Source organism: Saimiri boliviensis, chromosome 1 (assembly GCF_048565385.1).
Source record: "Saimiri boliviensis isolate mSaiBol1 chromosome 1, mSaiBol1.pri, whole genome shotgun sequence".
NCBI lineage: Eukaryota > Metazoa > Chordata > Mammalia > Primates > Cebidae > Saimiri > Saimiri boliviensis.
This window is the reverse complement of record NC_133449.1, coordinates 9,231,139-9,245,441: the sequence shown is the minus strand read 5'-3', so window position 1 is coordinate 9,245,441 and position 14,303 is coordinate 9,231,139. Positions and strand designations below refer to the sequence as shown.

The 14,303-nt window shown below is 39.2% G+C and overlaps 1 protein-coding gene across 3 annotated transcripts in view; it reads left to right on the top strand.

The window, feature by feature from the left end:
• ADAM17 (ADAM metallopeptidase domain 17) overlaps positions 1-14,303 on the top strand; it is a 70,408-nt gene that overhangs the window by 7,636 nt on the left and 48,469 nt on the right. For 2 of the 3 annotated variants that reach the window (XM_003927223.4, XM_074393787.1), the window contains exons 2-4: positions 4,227-4,359; positions 11,513-11,643; positions 12,426-12,514. In XM_003927223.4, the coding sequence (XP_003927272.1) occupies positions 4,227-4,359; positions 11,513-11,643; positions 12,426-12,514 (353 nt within the window). The remainder of the gene's footprint in view (positions 1-4,226; positions 4,360-11,512; positions 11,644-12,425; positions 12,515-14,303) is intronic. The other variant, XM_074393803.1, reaches the window with a different exon arrangement.

Genomic DNA, 14,303 nt, shown 5'->3' with positions numbered 1-14,303 from the left:
GTCCATAACTTTCTGCCCCTACTTCTGTCTTGGTCTGTGATGTATGTTATAATAATTTTGGTCTTTCCCCCAGTTTCACAATACCGGAAATCTGTTTCTTTTTCTCTATGTTGTATCCTTAGTGCCTGAAAGGTAGGAGGTTCTGAAATATTTGTTGAATAAATAAGTAAATGGAGTCTGGTAGAAGAGAGAAAATAATAAGTGTGGAATATGTGCTCAAGAAAGGAAGATTGGGGGGGATGAAAAAAGATAACAAAAGCACGTAACAACAAAAAGCAAAAACAACAAAAAGCAGATGACAAAAAGATAAAAAAGATAACAAAATAATGATTTCTGTGGCAACTTGTAGAAAGTAAAGAAGGTGCTCTCATTCTAGAGAGAAATGGGAAGCCATTGTGGTTTTTAAAAAAGAGAATATGGCCAGACACTGAGCTAAGATAGATAGTGTGGCAATGTCTAGTATTAACTGTTATAACCTCTACTGTAAGAAGCAGGTGGTTTATATTTAAGTTTATTGAAAGAATTGAAGATGGATAAGAGATAAACTCGGGAAATGGGGAGAAATATAAATTCTGTTGAAAAGGCTGTAAACAAGGATTACCAATGGTTAGAATTTTGGAACTGAAGTGCAGTGAAATATTGAGGAACTGAGTTTTCACTTTAGTGAAAACACAATAGCAATAGTACATAGCTATGGTTTGGCTCCAAAGGAAGAACTGTTTTTACTGTAGTTTATAATGGCTCCAGAATCTCCAATTTGAGATATCCAGTTGTTAAAAGAGAATAAATTACGGTTGAAATGCATTAGTTAAGTATTTTAAAGTGCTTTAGCAAGCTACATTTTAAGTGCTTACTGGCGAGGTGCCATGGCTCACGCCTGTAATCCCAGCACTTTGGGAGGTCAAGGCGGGTGGATGATGAGGTCAGGAGTTCAAGACCAGCCTGGCCAACATATTGAAACCCCTGTCTCTACTAAAAATACAAAAATTAGCTGAGCATGGCAGCACATGCCTGTAGTCCCAGCTATTCAGGAGGCTGAGGCAGGAGAATCCCGGGAGATGGAGGTTGCAGTGACCTGAGATCATGCCTCTGCACTCCAGCTTGGGCAACAGAGTGAGACTTTGTCTCAAAAAAAAAAAGAAAGTACTTATTATAGAAAACATACCCAAAATAACCAATGATGTTACTATCTTGTGTTTATTTTTCCTAGGCCTATTTTTATACGTAGTTAAGATTATGCAGTAGGAATATTTTTAAAATCTAGATTTATTTAACATTATAACGTATGTATTTTTCTTATTTATTTAGTTAATGTTTTTTAGAGACAAGATTTTACCATGTTGGTAAGGCTGGTCTTGAAATCCTGACCTCAGGTGATCTGCCCGCCTTGGCCTCCAAAGTGGTTGGATTACAGATGTGAGCCACCACGCCCCACCTAACATATGTTTTTTTTGTTTTTTGTTTTTTGTTTTTTTTTTTTGAGATGGAGTTTCGCTCTTGTTGCCCAGGCTGGAGTGCAATGGCGTGATCTCGGCTCACCGCAACCTCCGCCTCCTGGGTTCATGCAATTCTCCTGCCTTAGCCTCCTGAGTAGCTGGGATTACAGGCACACGCCACCATGCCCAGCTAATTTTTAGTATTTTTAGTAGAGACGGGGTTTCACCATGTTGACCAGTATGGTCTCGATCTCTTGACCTCTTGATCCACCCGCCTTGGCCTCCCAAAGTGCTGGGATTACAGGCATGAGCCACCACGCCCGGCCTTTTTTTGTGTTCTTTCTTTCTTTCTCTTTTTGAGACAGGGTCTCATTCTGTCACCCAGACTGGAATGCAGTGGTGCAGCCTTGACCCCTTGGGCTCAAGGTGATCCTCTTGCCTCAACCTTGTGAGTAGCTGAGACTACAAGCACATACCACCACACCTGGCTGATTTTATTTTTATGTTTTGGAGAGATGAGAGTCTAGCCCAGGCTGATGTCGAACTCTTTGGGTCAAGCGATTCTCTCATCTTGGCCTTCCAAAGTGCTGGGATTACAGGCGAGAGCCACTGCCCTCAGCCCCATGTTCTTAAAAATCTTTCGTAGATGACATTTAAAATGGTTGCAGATTTCTTTCCCGTCTTTGGAAGTGTTAAAACATCCAACCATTTCCCAGTTGTTAATTTACCTTCATTCTGGTTTTTGTCCTTGAAAATAAGCCAAGGCTGAATGAACATCTTTGTGGTTTAAAGTTTTTTTCTTTACTTTCTTTCTTTTTTTTTTTCTTTTCTTTTTTTTTTTTTTTGAGATGGAGTTTTGCTCTTGTTACCCAGGCTGGAGTGCAATTGGCACAATCTCGGCTCACCGCAACCTCCACCTCCTGGGTTCAAGCAATTCTCCTGCCTCAGCCTCCCGAGTAGCTGGGATTACAGGTGCCTGCCACGATGCCCAGCTAATTTTTGTATTTTTAGTAGAGACGGGGTTTCACCATGTTGGTCAGGCTGGTCTCAAACTTCTGACCTCAGGTGATCTGCCCACCTCAGCTTCCTAAAGTGTTGAGATTACAGGTGTGAGCCACTATGCATGGTCTGAAATTCAAATTTAACTGGACATCCTGTATTTGATCTGGACTCCCTATTAATAATGCAATCAAGGTCACACAACCAGTAAGTGGAAAAGCCATCATTACATGCAGGATGGGGTTTCACCATGTTGACCAGGAAGGTCTCGATGTCTTGACCTTGTGATCCACCCGCCCCTGCCTCCCAAAGTGCTGGGATTATAGGCATGAGCCACTGCACCCGGCGAGTTCTTTTTTTTTTTTAAGCTTAGTTCAGTGTTTTTTTTCTTTCTTCCTTTTTGGAGACAGAGTCTCACCTTGTTGTCCAGGCTGGAGTGCAGTGGCATGATCTTGGCTCACTGCAACCTTTGCCTCCCGGGTTCAGGTGATTTTCCTGCCTAAGCCTCCCCAGTGCTGGGATTACAAGCATCTACCACCACACCTGGCTAATTTTTTGTATTTTTAGTAGAGACAGGGTTTTGTCATGTTGGCCAGGCTGGTCTTGAACTCCTGACCTCAGGTGATCCACCTTCTTCGGCCTCCCAGAGTGCTGGGATTACAAGCATGAGCCACCTCGCCCGGACAGTTTAGTGGTTTTCATACTTGAGTGTGTCAGCATCACCTGGAAGCCTTGTTAAACACAGTCTATTGGATCCTACTGGGCAGATTTCTGTTTGAATAGGTCTGAGGGGGGGACCTGAGCATTTTTATTTCTAACCAATTCCGAGATGATGCTGATGCTGCTGGTTTGGAACTGCTGGCCTGTATTTTTGACAATGAAACTGCAATGTTGAGGTTAAGTTCCTAAGTCAGAGGGAGTGATTATGATCTTGAATGAAACCGAGTTCATGTACCAACCTGTATCAGGGAAGTTGAAGAGCTAAAGAATCATACTGCATTTCAGCATTGAGAATTTGTGCAGATTGTGAACATGTGAGTGCTGATATGTGCAAGGTTCTATGCTGAGTATTGTGAGGCAAGGATAGTGTAATGAATAAAACATAGCCCTTTTATGCCCCCCCGCTTTTTTTTTTTTTTTTTTTTTTTTTGAGACGGAGTCTCACTCTGGGGCCCAGGCTTCAATGCCTGTAATCCAAGTACTTTGGGAGGCCAAGGCAGGAGGATCACTTGAGCCCAGGAGTTAAAGCCTGGGCAACATACAGATACCCCGTTTCAAAAAAAAAAATTTTTTTTAATCTACTCCCCTTCTCAGCCTCTGGTAACCACCATTCTGCTGTCTGCCTCCCCAAGATCCGCATTTTTAGCTTTCACACGTGAGTCAGAGTCTTTCTTTTAAAACTTATTTTGTGAAGATATTTAACATCAGTAGCAATAAACGTGTATTTTAAACTCCTGCTGCTATATTTTGAGGACCATCTAAGTCCATTGGAAGGATTTTGAATACCGTAGTGTCTGTAGTGGTATTTACTGAAAGAAAAGGAAAGCATCCGCGCAAATATTTTTAGACAGTTTTTAAAGAGACTCAAGTCACCCAATTTGTATTTTAAAAATTCTTCTGATTTTGGAAGAGGCATGGAGTTTCTGTTGATAAAAAACGATTTGTAGTTTGTGCTTGGCACTTCCTAACGGATTACATCAGGAAAGATTTATTGTCTGGCACTCTCATTTTAATGATATTACAGTCACTTACTAGGTTTAGGTGCTAATACCATTTTTACCTTTATTTCAGAGAAGCTTGATTCTTTGCTCTCAGACTACGATATTCTCTCCTTATCTAACATCCAGCAGCATTCGGTAAGAAAAAGAGATCTACAGGCTTCAACACATGCAGAAACACTACTAACTTTTTCAGCTTTGAAAAGGTAATTTGAGTTATTCATGGAATAAGTTGGGGCACTGGGGGCAAAAACAAAAACGTAAGGCTATCTACTGAAATCTTGGTAAATTGCATTTTAAGATTTGTAATTAACGTAATTACAGTCTGTTATATGTGATTTTCCAGTATAACACTTACTCTAAAATTGGTACTGGGAGCAGTGGCTCACACCTGTAATCTAAGCACTTTGGGAGGCTGAGACGAGTGAATTGCTTGAGCTCAGGAGTTTGAGACCAGACTGGGCAACATGGCAAAATTCCATCTCTACTAAAAATACATAAATTAGCCAGGTATGGTGGCACATGCCTGTAATCCCAGTTACACAGGTGGCTGAGGCAGGAGAATTGCTTGAACCTGGAAGGTGGAGACTACAGTGAGCTGAGATGGTGCCGCCGCATTCCAGGGGCAACAGAGTGAGAGACTGTCTCAACAACAACAACAAAAAAGATAAATAAAATTCATACTGATGAGTATTTTTAAAAACTAAATAGGTATTACAGAGGTATTAATGATGGTAACAATGTTTAGAAAATTCTAACAGATAATTTTAATTAATTGAATGCTTATAAAAATCTTACATTTTTGGTGCTACTTTAGAACCATCAGCCATGTACTAAATATTATCTTTATTTTATATATGAAGAGATACAGATTTTGTTTAGGACCCCACAGCCTGGTGGTGAGCTGGATCTAGAATTAGTGTTCTATTTATTTAGCTAGCTAGTTAGTTTCCAAGATTCTTTAATCTGCTTCATACTTATTTATTTTATTTTATTTTTTTTAATTAATTTATTTTTTGAGACTGAGTTTCGCTCTTGGTACCCAGGCTGGAGTGCAATGGTGCGATCTCGGCTCACTGCAACCTTCGTCTCCTGGGTTCAGGCAATTCTTCTGCCTCAGCCTCCTGAGAGCTGGGATTACAGGCACACACCACCATGCCTAGCTAAATTTTTTTTGTATTTTTAGTAGAGACGGAGTTTTACCATGTTGACTAGGATAGTCTCGATCTCTTCACCTTGTGATCCACCCGCCTCGGCCTCCGAAAGTGCTGGGATTACAGGCTTGAGCCACCGCGCCTGGCCATATTTATTTATTTTTAAGGACAGAGTTTTGCCATGCTGCCCATAATTACTTATTTTTAAAGACAGGGTCTTGCCATGTTGCTCAGGCTGATCTTAACTCCTGGGCTCAGGTGATCTTTCCATCTTGGCCTCCCAAAGTGCTGGGATTACAGGTATGAGCCACCATGCTGGCCCAAATTTAATGTTTTTTCTACACTGAGTTCCTCTTCATAGCATAAATTAATTGGTATGTTCTATTTCAGTAGTAATTTTGATATCACATGTTGTTTTGCACATTGAAATCTGTTAGATAATTGCAGGCCTTTAAAAAAAGTCTTTAGGAAGCTTTATTCAGTATCAAAAAACAAACACGTGGAGAATATAAATTGACTGAATTATTCCTTTTTTTTTTTTTTTTTTGAGAATCTTGCTCTGTTGTTCAGGCTGGTGTGCAGTGGTGCGATCTTGGCTCACTGCAACCTCTGCCTCCCGAGTTCAAGTAATTCTGGTGCTGCAGCCTCTCAAGCAGCTGGGATTGCAGGTGCACACTACCACACCCAGCTAATTTTTGTATTTTTAGTAGAGACAGGGTTTCACCATGTGTTGGCCAGGCTGGCCCTGAACTCCTGACCTCAAGTGATTCACTCTCTCGACCTCTTAAAGTGCTGGGATTACAGGTGCCTGACCATCTTTATTCTTTATTTATAGGACAAGCCTTTTCTACTGTGTTAAAAAATAAAAGAAGGCCGGGCGCGGTGGCTCAAGCCTGTAATCCCAGCACTTTGGGAGGCCGAGGTGGGCGGATCACGAGGTCAAGAGATTGAGACCATCCTGGTCAACATGGTGAAACCCCGTCTCTACTGAAAATACAAAACAGTAGCTGGGCATGGTGGCACATGCCTGTAATCCCAGCTTCTCAGGAGGCTGAGGCAGGAGAATTACCTGAACCCAGGAGGCGGAGGTTGCGGTGAGCTGAGATCGTGCCATTGCACTCCAGCCTGGGTAACAAGAGTGAAACTCTGTCTCAAAAAAAAAATAAAAAAAAAAATAAAATAAAAGCAATATGTGCATCTGGTTTAAAAAACAAAGCATGGGGGATATAAAACATTTTTACTTCTAATTCAGTTAAACTTCTCAGTTGCAGAGAGGTTTACTATGTAAACTTTCAATTTTTTTTTTTTTTTTTTTTGAGATGGAGTTTCGTTTTTGTCACCCAGACTGGAGTGTAGATCTCAGCTCACTGAAGCCTCCGCCTTCCGGGTTCAAGTGATTCTCCTGCCTCAGCCTCCCCAGTAGGTGGGATTACAGGCACCCGCCACCATGCTCAGCTAATTTTTGTGTTTTTAGTAGAGACGAGGTTTCACCACGTTGGCCAGGATGGTCTCAAACTCCTGACCTAGGTGGTCCACCTGCCTTGGCTTCCCAATGTGCTGGGATTACAGATGTGAGCCAGTGTGCACAGCCCAGAATATTTTAATGCATATTTTTTGCCCATAGGTCTCTGTGTGTGTGTGTGTGTGTGTGTGTGTGTGTGTGTGTGTTTGTGTAGGTGATACAGATAACATTTACCTCATTTTAAAACAGCGGCATAAATATTCCTATTGTGTAGAATTGTAACAACATACTAATACACTACACATAGATATTATTTAACCAAAGTGATTTTTAAAATATAACAAATAATGCTTTAGTGAATATCTTCGTAAATGTATACCTTGCTGAGGTGTTTTTATAGGATATATTCCTAGAGGGAGAATTATTGAGTCAAGGATAGGTATACTATGTTTACTGATATTGTTCTTTCCTCCTAAAGAGATTTGACCAGTTTATTCTTCCAGCAGCAATATATGAGTTTACCTGTGTTCTGTTATCTCTGCCAATACTAGGTTTATCAGCCTTTAACTTTCACCCCTCTAAAGGGGTTGGTATTTTATGGTTGTTTTGATTTTTATTTTGTGTGACATTGAGTATCTTTTTATATGTTTGTAAGTAATTTGTTTTATATTTCTGTAAACTGCCTTTTTATATCTTTGACTATTTTTCTTTTTTTTTTTTTGAGACGGAGTTTCGCTCTTGTTACCCAGGCTGGAGTGCAATGGTGCGATCTCGACTCACCGCAACCTCCGCCTCCTGGGTTCGGGCAATTCTCCTGCCTCAGCCTCCTGAGTAGCTGGGATTACAGTCATGCGCCACCATGCCCAGCTAATTTTTTTGTATTTTTAGTAGAGACGGGGTTTCACCATGTTGACCAGGACAGTCTCGATCTCTTGACCTCGTGATCCACCCGCCTCAGCCTCCTAAAGTGCTGGGATTACAGGCTTGAGCCACCGCGCCCGGCTTCTTTGACTATTTTTCTATTGAATTTGTCTAACTACTGAATTGTAGAAGTGCTTTAGTATATTAAGGAAAATGATCCATTGTCATGTGGTTATTTTATGCAAATTTTTAATGCATATTATTTTAATTTTTCCTAGCTATTGCCATTATCCTTAAGTTATTTTTTAATGACTTCTTTTATTAGATTTTATGTCAGAATATTGCAATATTGGTTACCTAGCTTTCAACTTATACCAAATTTGAGCAGATTGGTAATATTAATAGCTAGTTTATCAGGTGCTTATTTTCTGTAATTTACTAGGCACTTCACATAAGTTATCTCTGATTCTCACCATACTCGATATGGAAGTGATTCCCTTTTTGAAGGAAAAAAAAATTAAGTCTTAGATTAGTAACTTGCCCAAGATTACTCAGCAAATGACAGATACAAGAGTTGAACAAAGGTTGGACTCCAACACTTGTGTTATTTCTGCTATACTGGTGGGAGTTTGGTGAAGAAGTGGATATAGTAGCAAGAAGTGAGTAGGAGCAAAGGAAGAGAGAGGAAACTATAAAATGGACTTTTTGAGTTTCTTTTAAAGTTGGATTTGAGGTGGCCTGTAGAATCTGTGTTCTAGAGGGGAAAATTTCCATAGACTTAAATATTTTTCATGTTTGGTAGATGACATTGATTCCTTAAGAAAATATTACATAGTAGCCAGTCATCTTCTTTCTGTGTAAGAAAGTAGGGAAGTACATAATTTATTTTACAAAGTTTTTTGTTTTTTTTTTGTTTGTTTGTTTTTGTTTTTTGAGACGGAGTTTCGCTCTTGTTACCCAGGCTGGAGTGCAATGGCGCGATCTCGGCTCACCGCAACCTCTGCCTCCTGGGCTCAGGCAATTCTCCTGCCTCAGCTTCCTGAGTAGCTGGGATTACAGGCACGTGCCACCATGCCCAGCTAATTTTTTGTATCTTTAGTAGAGACGGGGTTTCTCCATGTTGACCGGGATGGTCTCGATCTCTCGACCTCGTGATCCACCCGCCTCGGCCTCCCAAAGTGCTGGGATTACAGGCTTGAGCCACCGCGCCCGGCTTTGATACGTTTTTGATAATGTTGCCTGAATTTTTTGGGAAAAAGTTAAATGTTTCTTCTAAAAGTGAAATATCTCAGATTATTTGAGGGGGTCTAGAACTGAGAAGAAATGAGAGTGATATACTTGACTAAACGGACCATTTAAAATGGTTAGGAAAATAATGTTAATTCAAACTGGTTAGCTGGTCTGTAGTTACTGTAAATTCTTAAGTCAAAAGTCAGAAAGATAAAACATTAAAGAAATCTGTAAGCAAATGACTTCACATAATTTTGGGAGAATAAAGAAAAAGAAATTTTGACATTCTATTGGAGGGTTTTTTTTTTTTTTGAGGTGGAGTCTTTTTTTTTTTTTTTTTTTGAGATGGAGTTTCGCTCTTGTTACCCAGGCTGGAGTGCAATGGCGTGATCTCGGCTCACCGCAACCTCCGCCTCCTGGGTTCAGGCAATTCTCCTGCCTCAGCCTCCTGAGTAGCTGGGATTACAGGCACACGCCACCATGCCCAGCTAATTTTTAGTATTTTTAGTAGAGACGGGGTTTCACCATGTTGACCAGGATGGTCTCTATCTCTTGACCTCGTGATCCACTCGCCTCAGCCTCCCAAAATGCTGGGATTACAGGCTTGAGCCACCGCACCCGACTGGAGGTGGAGTCTTGCTCTGTCATCCAGGCTGGAATGCAGTGGCATGATCTTGGCTCACTGTAACCTCTGCCTTCCAGGTTCGAGCAATTCTCCTGCCTCAGCCTCCCCAGTAGCTGGGATTACAAGCACCTGTTACCACACCTGGCTAATTTGTATTTTTAGTAGAGATGGGGTTTCACTCTGTTGGCCAGGCTGGTCTCGAACTCCTGACCTTGTGATCTGCCCGCCTCAGCCTCCCAAAGTGTTGGGATTACAAGCATGAGCCACTGCGCCCAGCTGGAGGTTTTATAGCTTGGAAACTAATATTGGAAAATAAAAAAACATGAATTTTACCATTGCTTGGTCTTTATAGCAGATTCTTTTTTTTTTTTTTTTTTTTTTTTTTTTTTTTTTTTTTTTTGAGACGGAGTTTCGCCCTTGTTACCCAGGCTGGAGTGCAATGGTGCGATCTCGGCTCACCGCAACCTCCGCCTCCTGGGTTCAGGCAATTCTCCTGCCTCAGCCTCCTGAGTAGCTGGGATTACAGGCACATGCCACCATGCCCAGCTAATTTTTTGCACTTTTAGTAGAGACGGGGTTTCACCATGTTGACCAGGATGGTCTCGATCTCTCGACCTCGTGATCCACCCGCCTCGGCCTCCCAAAGTGCTGGGATTACAGGCTTGAGCCACCGCGCCCGGCTATAGCAGATTCTTAATGTAGAAAACTAAAAATGCAATTCCATTGATTTCTTTCTGGAAAGAACATTAAGTAATATTGCAACTCTTAGCTTTAAAACAAAATAATAAGGCATTTATAATAAGTATGCTCTTGAAAGTTCTTAGCATAACTGAATGGAAAAAGCATAACTGAGAATGTGTGGGAATATATGTTTTAGTATAGCAGTAAAGGATGTATGAAATAATGTTCTATTGTGTCCTTTCCCTTTGACCATTAAGAAACCACAGGCAAACTAAAATTACCTTGTTACACTAAAAAAGTTAAAAATATTTGTTGCCGTGGAGATAGACCCAGTCTAGATTTCTTTCCGGTAGTTTAAAGACTTCTGCAAACCCCCATGGGGAAGTAATATATTTTCAGTACCACAGCTGACAAAATTTGTTTGTGGGTGAAACAAAGAAACATACCTTTCTTTGTCTTTGGTGTTCATGTACACATTGAAAAACTGTAAATAATAATTGAGAAAGTCTTGCTCACTACTCCCACTTTTCATGTAAGGACTGAAGCTCATAGAAAACAAAAAGAATAGTAAGCCAACTAAAGAACTGGAGTGTATATTTCTTTCTTCCCCTCTCTCATGGTGCTGATGAGGTGTATATTCTAATGTCTGTTTGGATACCTTGTATGTATTTTCCTAATGGTAATTTTGGATTAATATTTTGCAGGATATATTGTTTTGAGGAAAAAAACATGAGTGTTTTTAAATATAGAAAGCATTTATTAATTTTGTACAGCAATAAGAGTTTTCTCATAGTCTACCCAGCTTGATAGTTACGAGACAGCATAGTATAAGGTTTTGAAGTAAACCAGGTTTATTTTCCAATTTCATCATTTACTAGCTGTGTAACTTTGAGTAGGTTAATTACTCCAAGCCTCAAGTTTTGCTTGTGTGCAGTGGAGATAATAGATGCATAGTACCTAACATGAAGTAGATGTTCAATACATGGTGTATAATAGGATTAGTTTTTAACAGTAAATTTTTTAGATGAGCAGGATTCCAACTTAAGTACTCAGTTGTGTGTTTCCTTAATTCTTCAGTGTTTTCCAGGAGAGATTACTGTATAAGTTCTTTGAATATCTTTTCCCTATTGTGAGTTTATTTTGGTCTGCTGTTTTTATAGCTAAATAAATTAGTTCATTTGACACAGGCGATACATTGCTCTAAGTACCTAATAAGACATTAGTTATAACTTGTATAGTGTTTTATTAATGTCAACACTTCTGGCTTTTTAAGAAAGTGTGATTACATGAAAATGAGGCTTCTAATTTGTGTACTTAGAGTAAAATATAAATGTATTTTTCTTTAGGCATTTTAAATTATACCTGACATCAAGTACTGAACGTTTTTCACAAAATTTCAAGGTCGTGGTGGTGGATGGTAAAAATGAAAGCGAGTACGCTGTGAAATGGCAGGACTTCTTCACTGGACACGTGATTGGTTAGTATGGAGCTTGTTGGTTTGCCCCTTTGTCTGGTGGGTTTGGTCTCCAAATCTGACTTGATTGCATATTCTTTTTTGGTGCAGCGTAATGGGGACGGAATGTCATAGAAGCACTATTCTTTGACTGTTTTCTTTGAGGTATATAAGTTTAGAGGCAGGAACATTCTAATAGGAAATCAGTATTATCTAAATGTCATACTAGCTGCTGCTTTGATGTTTAAAATTAATTTCCTCTTATGTGATAGGAACTTAACTTTTCTTGTCTTCAGCAGTGACTGTGGGCTTGCTTTATGATATTTTAAACAGGGAAGCTTGGAGATAAAATACTTTGTGATCCCATTATGTATATATTTGATAAAATCTATCAAACAAGCAATTGCAGTTTACTTTTTGACCTTTTTCTGTAATGAGAAAAAAGAAATGGCATTGAAATCCACAAATAGTATAGTTCCTAGGCCTGTACATTCCAAATCGTGCTTTCTGCCTCTTTTAGTTCTTCCTTTACCTGAAAGTAGATAAAGTTTTTCCGGAAGAAAATCATAGTAGTTTGGTTTGCTTTGGGAGAGGGATGGGTTTCAAGTAATTAGACTTGAGGTTACCCCTTAGGAGGTGAGATTATCTAGCTTCTTTCTGGGGCCTTTGTTTCTTGATTTGCAGAGCTCTCACACTACTAGGCAAATTCCAATTCCACCTGAAGGATTTAATTTTTATTGAGAGTAATGCATAGTTTATTATTTGATGTTAGTATTTTTAAATAATAGATTTTTTTTTCTCTTAAGGTGAGCCTGACTCTAGGGTTCTAGCCCACATAAGAGATGATGATGTTATAATCAGAATCAACACAGATGGGGCCGAATACAACATAGAGGTAAATTTTTATGTGAATTTTTTTTCAGTAGCTTGTATCTCTGATTTTCAAAAAGCTGCTTAGTTCTGCAAAGGTGAAAAGTAATTATACTTCTTTCTTTCTTTTTTTGTATTTGAAGACTTTTACCAGGAAAGTAGATTTTTTTTTTAAAAGGATAATCTCTAAGAAGCTGTGTTATGATATACTCTGTATTTCTAAGTACCATAATTGAGAGAATTACATGTGGGATGGATAATAGGCAGAGAAAACTTTCCCTTTTGACTCATTTTTTAATTCTTTCTCAAATAATAAATGTAAACATCCTCAGAGATTAAAGTATTATTTTTCAATTTCTCCATTTTTCTGCTAGACACACTGGAAATGCTAGATCAATGGAAAGTGTGATAGTTCATAGTCTGAGAAGTTAAAGAGGAAACTAGGAGAATCAGGCTGTGGTCACTCTTCCATTGAAAGAGTAACAGTAGAAATCAAGACCACAGTGGCTGCACTGGTTAAGACACATATTTATGTCTCGGATACTAGTCTACAAAACAAAATGTTTACTATATAATTGTGAATTGAAGTTGATTCTGTGTTTCTTGAGAAAACTCTGAGTAGTGGTGGTGATATCACTAAAATAGATCATCTGTGGGAAAACTGATTAAGATTGGTCAAAATGAAATCTTCATGTGTATTTCAGTGCTGAATAGGGGTAAAACAGTCTGCTGGGGCTATAAATACTATGCATGTGAATTATATCCAAACTACATGACTGTTAGTCTTTTAGCTATCCATCATTGTGAAAAAGAAACCTGTGGCCTTGCAGTGTGTTATAGTTTGTTAATGTTTGTTAATGTTTAAGCTATTTAATGTCAATGTTTTGAGGAGTCTAGCCTACCAGAAGAGTCAGAAATTTAGTAAAAAGTAAAGGAACTAATATTAAAAATGCATTCATTCTAGAATAGGCAAAGTATCACTATAATGTCTTAAATTTGCTTGTTTTTTTCAATCAATTTATTTTTTAAAAAAAACCTTTATTTGAAAATATATACTTGTTGCAAGACTTGGAAAATAGGTTATCTGTACTTGGACAGATAACCACTATTGACATTTTGACAGGCAACCAAATTTTTTTTCTATCTGTATATACACAAGTATAGTTATACATACTATTTTTTCCTGTAAAACTAGGACTGTACAATATGTAAAGTTTGTTTTCACACATTTTTTATTTAACAATATGATGATGAACCTTTTCATGTTAATATAGATCTAAATTAGGGTTTTGTTTGTTTGTTTTTGTTTTTTTTTGAGTTTCCCTCTTGTTGCTCAGGCTGGAGTGCAATGGCATGATCTTGGTTCACCACAACCTCCGTCTCCTGGATTCAAGTGACTCTCCTGCTTCAGCCTCCCAAGTAGCTGTGATTACAGGCATGTGCCACTATGCCTGGCTAATTTTGTATTTTTGGTAGAGATGGGGTTTCTCCATGTTGGTTAGGCTGGTGTTGAGCTCCTGATCTCAGGTGATCCACCTGCCTCTGCCTCCCAAAGTGTTGGGATTACAGGCGTGAGCCACCATGCCCGGCCTAAATTAGGGTTTATGATAAAGGCTGCCTGTTGATCCATTGAGACACTGTACCATTTATTTAACAAATCCCCCTTGATACTCAACTGTGTTTTTTTTTTTTTTTTCTTTTTTTAAGATGAATTCTTGCTCTGTTGCCCAGGTTGGAGTACAGTGGCATGATCCTGGCTCACTATAACCTCTGCCTCTTGGGTTAAAGCCATTCTCCTGCCTCAGCCTCCCAAG